At 41.5% G+C, this 12,569-nt stretch overlaps 1 protein-coding gene across 1 annotated transcript in view; it reads right to left on the bottom strand.

Annotated features, from left to right (window-relative positions):
• The window catches only part of col5a3a (collagen, type V, alpha 3a), a 53,332-nt gene that overhangs the window by 26,731 nt on the left and 14,032 nt on the right, over positions 1-12,569 (bottom strand). Inside the window, exon 5 of the mRNA XM_041976181.1 lies at positions 727-849. Coding sequence (XP_041832115.1) covers positions 727-849 — 123 coding nt within the window. The remainder of the gene's footprint in view (positions 1-726; positions 850-12,569) is intronic.

Here is a 12,569-nt window from a genome sequence, read left to right as displayed (position 1 = left end):
CTGTGATTCCCACTGAGCTGGTGAAAACCTAGAGTAAATATGAAATAGGATGGAGCAAACGCCTTGTCTTAAAGAAAGTAGAAGACATATTTGAGTAAGAGGTCAGAGGTTACCCTGTCTATGATCCTATAAAGACCCAACTATTAGTGTACTTTACCAAGTCAGTAAATATTGATTGTGTCATCAAAAAGAGTGCATCAATTTGCATGTCAGTGAAATGAATGCCCTCTGCTTGAAAGTAATCCAACAGACAGAATATCCACATGTTAAAAGTGGTCAGTGTGTTTGAGAGTGAATGAAAATAGGTCAGTAAGGTGACGGATGTTGACATGATCTGGATTGAGAGGCCATCACTCAGCTGTAGAAGCTAGCAAGATGTTTATATAAATGGCCTCACAGTCTATATATATATATATATATATATATATATATATATATATATATGTATATATATATATATACACCCTTTGGAGCACAGTGCTTCTTTCACTAGGTGGCTGGGGAGATGGCCATGGCTGCAAGAGGGAAAAGCTTGTTGCATTGTTTAAACCTAAAAGTCCCTTTTAACCAGAAAATTCAACAAAGCCATAGAGTGGACTAAATTAAAACGCAAACCATGTCTCTGCTGCTAAATGAAATGTGATTTAGCATATAAACTGTGGAATATCTGTACATATACTTGAGATTTTCTGGTTATCATTGCTTCATCTTCATGGCAGTACTGACCTCCGGCAGGTCCACAGCTTGGTGGTTGTGTGGCAAAGCTGAATCACAGTCTGGTATGTAGTTTGCACAGTAGTTGGCAGCAGCCTTTGGGTCCTTTACAATCAGCAGTTGCTGAATATCCCCCTGAAATAATAAAGCCAAAAAGGAATCAGCTAATTCAAGCAGTGGCATGCTGCACATTTTGGAAGGCGCATGAGGAGAGAAACCCGACTTGGTATATGAAACAGTCAAATATCTCTCTTCTGCCCCCCTGTCAGGACCTTTCAGTTTCCATCCTGTCCTGCAGGCATAGCTAGAGCATATATACTGTACAAACATGCAGAGAGACAGCGCTGCTGTACCCTGCAGCTCTGAGCCCAGAGCCTCTGCTGACTTTAGCGTCTTTACACTCAATATTCTTCTACAATATTACATAACTCTATTCAGAAGTTAAAAAAAAAACAAAAAAAAAAAAAAACTGGAAGAATTATTGATTTGTGCTTCAAGAGAAAATTAAGTTACTCCTAAATGAGTGATTTATCAAGGAAGCATACTATACACAATGCTTCAGATTTGACAGAAATTAATATTTGAATACGAACAGTCAACCAGTTTTGACTCTATTATTATTTTGAAGAGCATTTATGATTTAATTTGCATTTCATTGGATGAACAATAGTTTAAAATATGTCCATATTTTTAATATTGACATATTATTATTATAACAATTACTCAACGCCTACAATAAAAAATACACTTAGAAATTGCAGAACTAATTTTGTAAGACAATTCAGAAAGCCAAGCAGTATAAAGAAAATGCAGGCGACCACACAACACAGTGTTTGACAAGGTTTTGATTAAATTAGTAAAACAAATCTACGTAACTGACAGGCCACTGCAAACATATTGTCAGGTGAAATGTTATCCAGGGACAGCTGGGCAGCCAACTCTAATAAATTAAGTTGGATTAATTGCTTGATGTTGTGGTAATTATAGTCCCATTGTAATCTCTTTAATTGGCTTTAGCAGCCAGAAGTAAAATAAATCCAAATATATAATTTCTCTGTTACACTGTTGTAGCTCATATATCTTCTTATATACAGCTCAATTCAAGCTTTTATCAGTGGTGCATGTCTTTACAAAGTGTCACTCACTGTGCACAAACCTGTAAACCCAGGAATGACTCTTCAATAATTGATGCTTTAATACATCCAACATGAAAGGAGTTGTTATCCACTTATTTTTCTTCCTGTTTTGGTCAAAGTCCAGAGTCAAGCAAATGAAATTATTGCAAACTATAGTAAGAGACAAAGAGGGAGTGAGAACAGCAAATGGAAACTAATCCAATCTAATCCAATCTCAATTTGAGATCAAAGACGAAGTTTTCTTCCTGCTTTTCTTGCCTGGTTGGAGGTCTCAACTCTAAAAGTACAGAAGTGTTGAAATTACTTGTTTGTGCACCACCAGCCTTCATTTAGATGGAGAAAGGACATCAAAAGAAGATAAATGCGATGAAAAGGGAAACACCTCAGCTAAACCCACAGCAATCCTCAGGTCATACGTGGCTTTTTTGGCAAAGGCTCATTAGTTCTTTGCTTATTTTCTGCTGCCTGCAACAAGGTGTGCGGTACAAGCAAGCCAGCAATCATTCCGCTTCACCAAATCACAATATATATGTCAAATGATTAAAAATTTTAATCAGACTAATCTTTTAAAATAATCATGAATCACCATTTGCAGCTGTGCCTGAAATTGGCAAGTTTTACTGTATTGTATCAACAGAAAGAGCCAATGCTGCAAATATTTAGTGTTAACTGACCTTTACTTTGGTAAACATCAGATGTTCAAGTCACAGTAAATGCAGCATGTAATGTACTTCTATATGTTGTTCTACATAATCTCTACCATGTTCTAGATCATAATTCAAAATTTATATATCATCATCTCACCAACCATCTCCATGGTAATTATATCTGTCATAAAACCAGCAGATGTGACGACTGAAGTTAAACAACCAACATTGATGAAGAAACTCTGATAAAAACTGATGATCTGGCTAAAAACACGTTTTTCCTTTCATCGTTGAAGTGTTTGTGCAGCAGTGATAAAAGTCCCACAGTAGGATCACTTTTTTACATCAGATGATCACTTAGGTCTCATTTGTGCCCCCCTTTTCCTGGTCAGTGCCCCTGTCTGGCCCCCCATCAGAACTTTTCTAGACCCACCCCTGCATAGCTGAGGTACAAAACCTGGCTACCACCAGCCAACTACTGTGTTTGAGAAAGTCCTGTCAAAAACAATACTTTTAGGTAAATATGTAACGTGTGAACCGTGAACCTCTAGTTTCCTCCTTCTCAACCGAGCCATAAACAAATGCAACACGAGAGAAAAGCCAAACAGCTGATCACCAACACACATCATGATTCCCGGAACAACATGAGAGGAGAGGGAAGAGGCAGCTGCTGCACAAACAGTGAGACTATCAGAGATCCACTAGAGCAGACATGTTGGTAAAAAGCACAGGATAAGTTAAAAAAAATGCAGGAAAAGTGCAGGTGTGGAACCCTCACCAGGAAAAAAGTGGGTTCCCACTGGGAGACGCTTATAGGTTGCTCCATTTTTGTTGTGTTTATTCTTAAATTCATTGATAGGGCCAGACGGTTTATCTTTTCCATCTTGCCCCTCCATGTCCCATCGTCATAACAGAGCAATGACGGATGTATGGGGCTTGTGATGTCGCGCAAGTCTTAACTGCATTAAAAACATTAACGCAATTAATTACATAAATTAGTTTCCGTCATTAATGCATTCATACTTCATAGTGCATAGTTCAGAATATTTTAATGCACCATATTTGCTTAAAATGCATTAGATGTTACCTAAAACTATCTATCCACCATTGAGCACCTACTGAAGCAAAACATGAGTTATACTGACCTCAGTAAAGTAAATGTGCCTCTCCAATTTGTGTGATAAAGGTATGAGTGTCTTACATCCTCAAAATAAAGCTGCCTTTTAATGAAACGCTTGATGGGACACAGTTTCAACATGTCTATAGCAGTGAGCCAAAATATTTCTTAATCCCTGCACTAATTGGGACAAAATGGATCCTAACTTCCAAACAAAATAAATGCTGGGCTGGATTTTATCTAAGCAGTCAGCATGTTGGAGGCACAGAGGGCACACAGGAGCCAAAAAAAAAACACAACCACATTTGATGTTTGTTTTATAGCAAATGCAAGCAAAGTGTTGAGTTTGAACAGCAAACTTCTGTAGTCATTTGTAGGAAATCTGGAAGCAATAGACACATTAGTGGCTGACCACAGTCCCCATGCTCCCACACTGAGCTCCCACGGTGGGACAACTGGGCCGGAACACTGGCCTCTTCCCTAAAATCAGGGCTTGGGAACAGGGGCCCAGAGGTCAGCCTACTTAAATTCTCTCCCCATGGTACCAGCCTTACCAGGGGTGTGCAATACTGATCCTTAAATATAAAAAACAAGATACTTGAAAGAAATTTAATAAGAATCTAAACTAAATAAAGATATTAAGCAGAAAAACATTTGGGGAATTTTCTCACATGTTCCATAGAAATCCTTTTAAATGGATTCATGTTTCCATACACACAACCACAATAAGTTTATGGATATTTTTAAAGGAAGGTTCTGGCGATAGATTACACAGATAGTTTAAAGGGTCTTACTCATCACCACAAATCTGATATCATCATCATCATGGCTCTTCACACAAGATGATGAAAAAGGGTATGGGAGGTTTTTTGGAGAAAAGCCAAACATCAGAGGACCTCAGCTGCTTATGAAAAAGGAAATTTATAGAACCCACAAAGAGACACATTTCTCAGCTCAAGTGGGATATAAAGTGATAAAACTGGAAAAACCTGTTTGTGTCTGTGAGGAAGAGGGAAGAAGGGAGTGGAGAGTTAGAACATGGTGTGTGAGGGCAACTTAGGTTAAGTTAGGACACAGATGACGTGATGTTACTACATGAACATGGTTAGGGAGATAGTTGTTGACTACACATACAATACCCAAAAGCTGTAGGTGCACACTTCACTTTCAAGATCAAAAGATCTGTTTCTCATGGTTAAAGTGAAGAATTATGAGGGTTTTCAAACAGAAAAAGAACAAAAAACTTATTTCACACACCATTAAAAATGCCTTTCTTCAAGAAATCTTGGTACTAGGGCATTGAAAAGATGACAATCTCTTTCCATTTTAATGTATCTCTTACTGGACTTTTACCATTACAAGGCTAGAATGCCTTGTGCTTTCTTTTTTTATTTTCTATTTTTTCCTTGCTCCATCACTGAGAAAACTCAGAGCCCCGAGGACATGGAAGGGGAAGGGGCTTGAGCTGATCTCAATTTCATGCTGTTGGTGAGAGATTAAGTGGGGCCTCATTGGGAATGACAAAAGGGAAGGGGTTGGGTATTGTCTTGGGAAGTATGGAGAATTACTGACAGTAAAGGTTATAGCACTAAAAGACAGGACATGGAATCACTCACAAAGGGTAGTTTCATTCTTCTTATTTGTGTGTGTGTGTGTGTGTGTGTGTGTGTGTTGTTTTTAATTAATATTTATACAAACATGAACAAATCCCTATCAAATCAAATTCGCATAATTTAAGTCTATCTCTGCTTTAAAAGGGGTTAAATGAGGTGATCTTTCAGATCAGTTCAAATGCAGAGAACAATAAGTACTATACGTTCCTTGCTGTTCTATGATAAAAAAAAAAAACATGAGGCAGGTAATTGTCCTGCAAGTAGATTAATTGAGACCAACACAATACATGGATATGCATATCCAGTCCAGCATGATTCTTAATTTTTAAAGGACAGATTATCAGCCCTACCTTAAAACTAATGAGAAAGTGTCATTTCTTGACTTTGTAATGGAAGCAATGATAATGAGCGTGAATGAGAAGTACATGCCTTTTTCTCTTTAAAAGTCTAAGGTAAAAATTCTCTTAGCACGTACATGTTAAATTATACTGACTATATACTGAATGCTCTACATCTGAGGTCTTCAACAAGGCGTCTGCAGGGGTACTGCTGGGGGTCCTGAAATTTTTGACTGATTAGAGGCAGAAGATGTTATTTTTTCAGTCAGAATTGCACACATTCAGTGACACATAGGGATTATTCCAAGCTGGGCACCTGTTCAGTAACAACACAATACCAGTCTAGACCTGCTCCTTCAAGCCTCCTGCACACAAACAGGAGGGCTCACCTGATTTTGAAATCAGATCAAGATATTACCGGCTAAAAAACTGCAGCTCTTATCCACAACAACCAACTACTGAGGTCAGTATATTATAATGACAACTGTATAGACATTGTTATGGGTGAAAATGGATAGTTTTGTCATTCAACCAAAAAACTCAAGGAGAACAAGGGTAAGTGTAAATGAGAGGAGACCTGAAAATATACAGATAATTTGGATTTACCTTCAAGGAGGTAAATGACATTGAATTACCAATGTGTGCCAAATGTGTTGTCCTAAGTGACTTCTTTAAAAAGTAGACTAAGTTGTAAAGACTGTGACTCCATGAGTAATTTGGATGCACTGCATGCTACATGTGGAGTCATGTGGAGAAACCAAAAACTCAAGTGCTGAATTGTCAGATGTAATCGACTTGGTCCTATAAGGTGTTAATATGGTCATGAAGAGTATTTTGCAAATCTTTTCTCTAATCTCTGTGTTGCTACAGGAAGAGAACACTCTGCTACTGTACCACTCTGATATTCAAAGGCTTTCACATGGAACAGCGTTTTCATGTGAGTTGGAACTATGCATGTCTTTCTGGAAGTTTTTACTTCTTAAAAAGTGCAGATAGCTGTGACAATATCTGGGTCATCAAACCTGCACATCTTATTTAGATTTTCACTGAGCTAAACAAACTTAACAGTTAAATGCAAGGTCGCAATGCACGTCAGGTAGCTGTGTGATTGACCCTGCTCCATCTCTGGATATAGGTCCAAGGACCAAGGACCCATATCCAGGGTCCTTGGCCTGAAAAACTTTGAAGACCTCTGCTCTACAGTATATGTACTTCAACATCCAAATTTTGACCATTTCTCCAAAATTAGTGTTGAGCTGTTTGATTTTTTTTTCTTTTTTTCTATCCGTCCAGGCGTTCCCAGGCCAGTCGAGAGCTGTAGTCTGTCCAGCGTGTCCCTGGTCTCCCCGAGGCCTCTTTCCGGTGGGACGTGCCCAGAACACCTCACCAGGGAGGCCAGGAGGCATCCTGACCAGATACCCGAGCCACCTCATCTGGCTCCTCTTGATGCAGAGGAGCAGCGACTCTACTCTGAGCCCCTCCCAGATCACCGAGCTTCTCGCCCTATCCCTAAAGGACACCCTGCGGAGAAAACTCACTTCGGCCGCTTGTATTCATGATCTTGTTCTTTCAGTCACTACCCACAGCTCGTGACCATAGGTGAGGGTAGGAACGTAGATCGACTGGTAAATCGAGAGCTTTGGCTTTTAGTTTAGCTCCGTCCTCACCATGACAGACCAATGCAGAGGTTGCATCACTGCAGACGCCGCACCAATCTGCCTGTTGATCTCCCGCTCCATCCTTCCCTCACTCGTGAACAAGACCCGAGATACATAAAGTCCTCTACTTGGGGCAGGACCTTATTGCTGACCCAGAGAAGGCACTCCACCCTTTTCCGGCTGAGGACCATGGTGTCGGATTTGGAGGTGCTGATTCTCATCCCAGCACACACTTCACACTCAGCTGCAAATCGCTCCAGTGAGAGCTGAAGGTCACGGCCCGATGAAGCCAACAGAACCACATCATCCGCAATGAGCAGAGACCCAATCCTGAGGCCACCAAATTGGATCCCCTTAACACTAGAACAGCCAAGCGGGTAAATTTTACCTCCTTGATTTTTTAAACACTTGTATCTCTGTTAAAATAAAATCCCTACTTCTCTCAATTCGTGACTTTTCCTGCAATGGGTCCAGTAAACATACAGTGAATTTTGGTGAGTATGGGATCTCAAGAAAAAGAAATCTGAGCATATATACCTAGAACCGCCAGGGAGGTAATTTCTTCCGTCTAATTTAATGCATTGTGTTCAGGTGTCAGATGTTTTCACGCCACACCCATTCGTACCACTCCTGGTTGCTTAGTAAAGCACGTGAGTTTGAGTTTGACAGGAATCAGGAGAAAGTGATGATCCGTCATTTTTACCCAGTAAAGAGTCATCTACTGAGGATGACCTGATCGCGAAAGATCGCAGACCAAGGAAAAGGTGCCGGCTTTTGGTCACAACTGAGGAGTCACCCACCACACATACTCATCCCTGATAGCCGACAGGCCTGCAGTGAAAGGTGATGACATGTCATTTAGTAACATCCTGGTAACATTTTCTGCTCTAGCTGAGCTAACTCTACATTAGTTTAGCGCAACTGCTGACCGTGGTGGACTGTCAGTGTGCCCCAACCGCATCACGCCTCACTGGAAACGATTCTGATTTACTGCCAGCGATGCGGACCAAGCTCTGACACCGGTCATACAGGGACCGGACAGCTCATACAAGGGGGTCCGGCACTCCACACTCCCGGGGTACCCCCCACAGGAGTCCCCGAGGGACATGGTTGAACACCTTCTCCAAGTCCACAAAACACATGTAGACTAGTTGAGCAAACTCCCATGCCCCCTCCAAGACCCTGAGGAGAGAGTAGAGTTGGTCCACTGTTCCACGACCGGGACGAAAACCACACTGCTCCTCCTCAATCCGAGATTCGACTATTCAATTGACCCTCCTCTCCAGCACCCCTGAATAGACCTTATCAGGGAGGCTGAGGAGTGTGATCCCCCTGTAGTTGGACCACACTCTCCGGCCCCCCTTTTTGAAGAGGGGGACCACCACCCCAGTCTGCCAGTCCAGGGGAACTGTCCCCGATGTCCACGCGATGCTGCTGAGGCATGTCAGCCAAGACAGCCCTACAGCATCCAGAGCCTTGAGGAACTCTGGGCGGACCTCATCCACCCCCGGGGCCCTGCCACTGAGGAGCTTTTTAACCACCTCAACGACCTCAGCCCCAGAGATGGGAGAGCCAACACCAGGGTCCCTAGACTCTGCTTCCTCATTGGAAGATGTGTTGGTGGAATTGAGAAGGTCTTCAAAGTATTCCCTCCACCGCCTCACAAAGGCTCAAGTCAAGGTTAGCAGCCCCCCATTGCCACTGTACACAGTGTTGATGGAGCACTGCTTTCCCCTCCTGAGCCGCTGGATGGTGGACCAGAATCTCTTTGAAGCCTTCCGAAAGTGATTCTCCATGGCCTCTCCAAACTCCTCCCATGCCCGAGTTTTTGTCTTAGTGACCGCCAAAGCTGGTGGTGATCAGTTGACAGCTCCGCCCCTCTCTTCACCTGAGTATCCAAGACATGTGGCCGCATGTCTGACAATATGATGATCGAAAGTCGATCATCAAACTGCGGCCTAGAGTGTCCTGGTGCCAAGTGCACATGTGGACACTTATGCCTGAATAAATGTTCTTTATGGACAATCCATGGCGAGCACAGAAATCCAACAACAAAACACCACTCGGATTTAGATCAGGAGGGCCATTCCTCCTAATCACGTCCCTCCAGGTCTCGTTGTCATTTCCCACATGGGCATTGAAGTCCCTCAGCAGAACGAGGGAGTCCCCGGAAGGAGTGCTCTCCAACACCCCCTCCAAGAACTCCAAAAAGGGTGGGTACTCTGAACTGCTGTTTGGTGCATAAGCACAAACAACAGACAGGACCCGTCCCCCCACCTGAAGGCGGAGGGAGGCTACCCTTTCTTCCACCGGGGTAAACCCCAACGCGCACGCCAAGTCGGGGGGCAATGAACATGCCCACACCTGCTCAGCGCCTCTCACCAGAAGCAACTCCAGAATGGAAGAGGGTCCAGCCCCTCTCAAGGACAGTGGTTCCAGAGCACAAGCCGTGCATTGAGATGAGTCCAACTATATCTACCACTCAACCTCGCACACCAGCTCAGGCTCCTTCCCCGCAAGAGAGGTGACATTTCACATCCCTAGAGCTAGCTTCTGTAGCCGAGGATCAGACCGCCAGGGTCCCTGTTTTTGGCCGCCACCCAGCTCACACTGCACCCGACCCCTATGGCTCCTCCAACAGGTGGTGAGCCCTCAGGAGGGGGGGCCCATGTCACCATTTTGGGCTGAGCCCGACCGAGCTCCATGGGCAAAGGCCCGGCCACCAAGTGCTCGCCTCCATGCCCCACCTCCAGGCCTGGCTCCAGAGCGGGGACCCCGGTGCCCCATATCCGGGCAAGGGAAACCTAGGTCCATGGTTTGTCGTCATTATAGGTGTGTTTTGAGCTGCACTTCATCTGGTCCCTCCCCTAGACACCTGTTTGCCATGGGTGACCCTACCAGGGGCATAAAGCCCCCGACAACATAGCCACTAGGATCGTCAGGACACGCAAACTCCTCCACCACGGTATGGTGTTTTTTTTTTTTTTTTTAATTTTTATAGAATTTTAAAGGCATAAAAAATTTGCAATGTTTGACAACTGGTCCATTAAGATATAATCTTCTTGGATTGATTACCAATCCAAATTCAATAGTAGACATAGATTTTTGTGTCAGCTTATGCTGTCCCTGCTGTCAGGTGGATGCTTTTTTGGGAACTTTGTAAACAGCAACTATTATGCAACATGGATAAAATTGAAATCATGTCCATTAATGAATTCAAGAGGAGGTCTAAATGACTGACAACTAAAATAAAAATAATAAGAAGTCATACATGTTCCTCAGGACGTCCCCTACTTTGACTTGTCAGATTATTCAGCTGATACACACTTAATTTTGGCCTTGCCAAGCAAGGCCCTAATACATGTACTTTTTAAGAAAAAGTTTACTCACCTTTAGAAAAAAAACAGACTTTAAAAAACTAAACAAACTTTAAACAAACTTAAAAAAAAAAAAAAAGAATTCTACTTTTAGTATGATTGAAAATCATCCTTAATCACATTTTCCAAAATTTGACAACACATTCAGAAAATGTGGCCGTGACTCAAATGTTTCCTTCATGTTACACATTAAAGTGGACCAAGTTGGACCCAGATGGACCCACCATTCCCACCTCAGAAGTAACAGAAAAAGCCAGCACATAGAAGTAAGTCAGTAGTAACAGAGAATAATGGATATATAATGGATATGGGATAATATGCATCTCATTTGTTTTGAAAAAACACAAAAACAAGTACATTATACATTATGTAAAATTCTCTAAATGAGACCAGTTTGCCACCACCTGAAGTTTGAAACTGAGACATTATACCATTTCATGGAAAACATTAGCTCATTGAGAATTTGATGGCAGAAGCACATCTAAAAAAGAAGCATAAACCAAAGAAACTGGACGAGCACTTGACATCTAATTACGCTAACTGGCAGCAAGTCGGTAATGTGGCTGGATATAAAAGGAGTATTTCAGAGAGGTAGAGCTTCTCAGTGTAAAGATGGGAATAGGTTCACCTATATGCGACAAAATGTATCTAAAAATGTTGGATCAATATGAGAAAATATTCCTAAATGTAAAACTCTGAAGATATCTACAGTGTATAATTCAATATTATCCAAAGATTCAAAGTCAGGCAGAATCTGTACACAGACCATGATTCTCTGCTAGCAATAACTGCATGGGCTCAAGAACAATTCCAGGAATTGCTGTCTGTGAACACAATTTACTATTCAATCCACAAATGCAGGTTAAAGCTTTTTCATGCAACAAAGAAGACGGAACATGACCTAGAAATGTTTTCTCTAGGAAAGAACTCATTTAAAATGATCTGAGACAAAGAGGAAAACTGTTCTGTGGTCAAAATTAGATTTTTTTGTTATTGTTTTGTTTTGTTTGTATTTTTTTTTTTTTTTTTGTTTTAGAAACCATGGAGGCTGTGTCCTGCAGAGGAAATGGACCATCCAGCTTGTTATTCAGTATACAGTTCAAACGTTTGCATGTCTAATAATATAAGGGTTGCATTAGTGTCTATGGTGTGTCCAGCTTACTCATTTGTAAAGATTCCAATAATGCTTTAAAGAACATTGAGGTTTTAGAGCAAAAGCTGCTCCCATCCACACAACATCTCTTTCAGTGAAAGCCTTTCAGCTTTCAGCAAGACAATGCTAAACCAAATACATCTATTACAACAGCATGGCTTTGTAGGAGAAAAGTGTCTGTGCAGAAGTGGCCTGCCTGCACACACAAAAAGCCTTTGGTGTATCAAAAAACAAAATATCCTGCAACAGAGGCTTTTGAGAAGCTACTGTCCTGCATCCGATGAGAATGGGACAACATTCCTTTCTTAAAACTTCATGGTCTCCTTGTTTTCCAGACTTTTACAAACAGTAGTTGAAAGAACAAGGGAAGCTAAACAATGGTAAACATCACCATGTTCCAACTCTTTAGGGATTTTTCCATGAAATGGTCAAATGTCACAGTTTCAACATTTGATATATTGTTTATGTTCTACTTGGATTTTGTTTTTATTCCAATAAAAAGTATCATATTTGCATACTGTCTGTTTCTGAGACCTGTGGCATTACTATATGGTAAAAAACCTTACTCAGAACACAGTTGTATGGAATCTGATACTTGCCGTCTGCCCTCTGATGGATACTTTTTCCACTGCAATAATTCTGACATATGAAACAGTAAGAAACAGTACATAAATGCTATTTATTTATTTAACATAAAAAAGTCTTTTGATATCATTTATGCACGTTATTTCTTTGGTCAGGCATTCAAGGGTTATTTACATTTTACACAGAATTACAACTTTTTTGGAACTGGAGTTGTATTCTGTCTACCCCAAC

Source organism: Melanotaenia boesemani, chromosome 2 (genome assembly GCF_017639745.1).
Source record: "Melanotaenia boesemani isolate fMelBoe1 chromosome 2, fMelBoe1.pri, whole genome shotgun sequence".
Classification (NCBI taxonomy): Eukaryota; Metazoa; Chordata; class Actinopteri; order Atheriniformes; family Melanotaeniidae; genus Melanotaenia; species Melanotaenia boesemani.
This window is presented reverse-complemented; position numbering and strand designations above follow the sequence as displayed.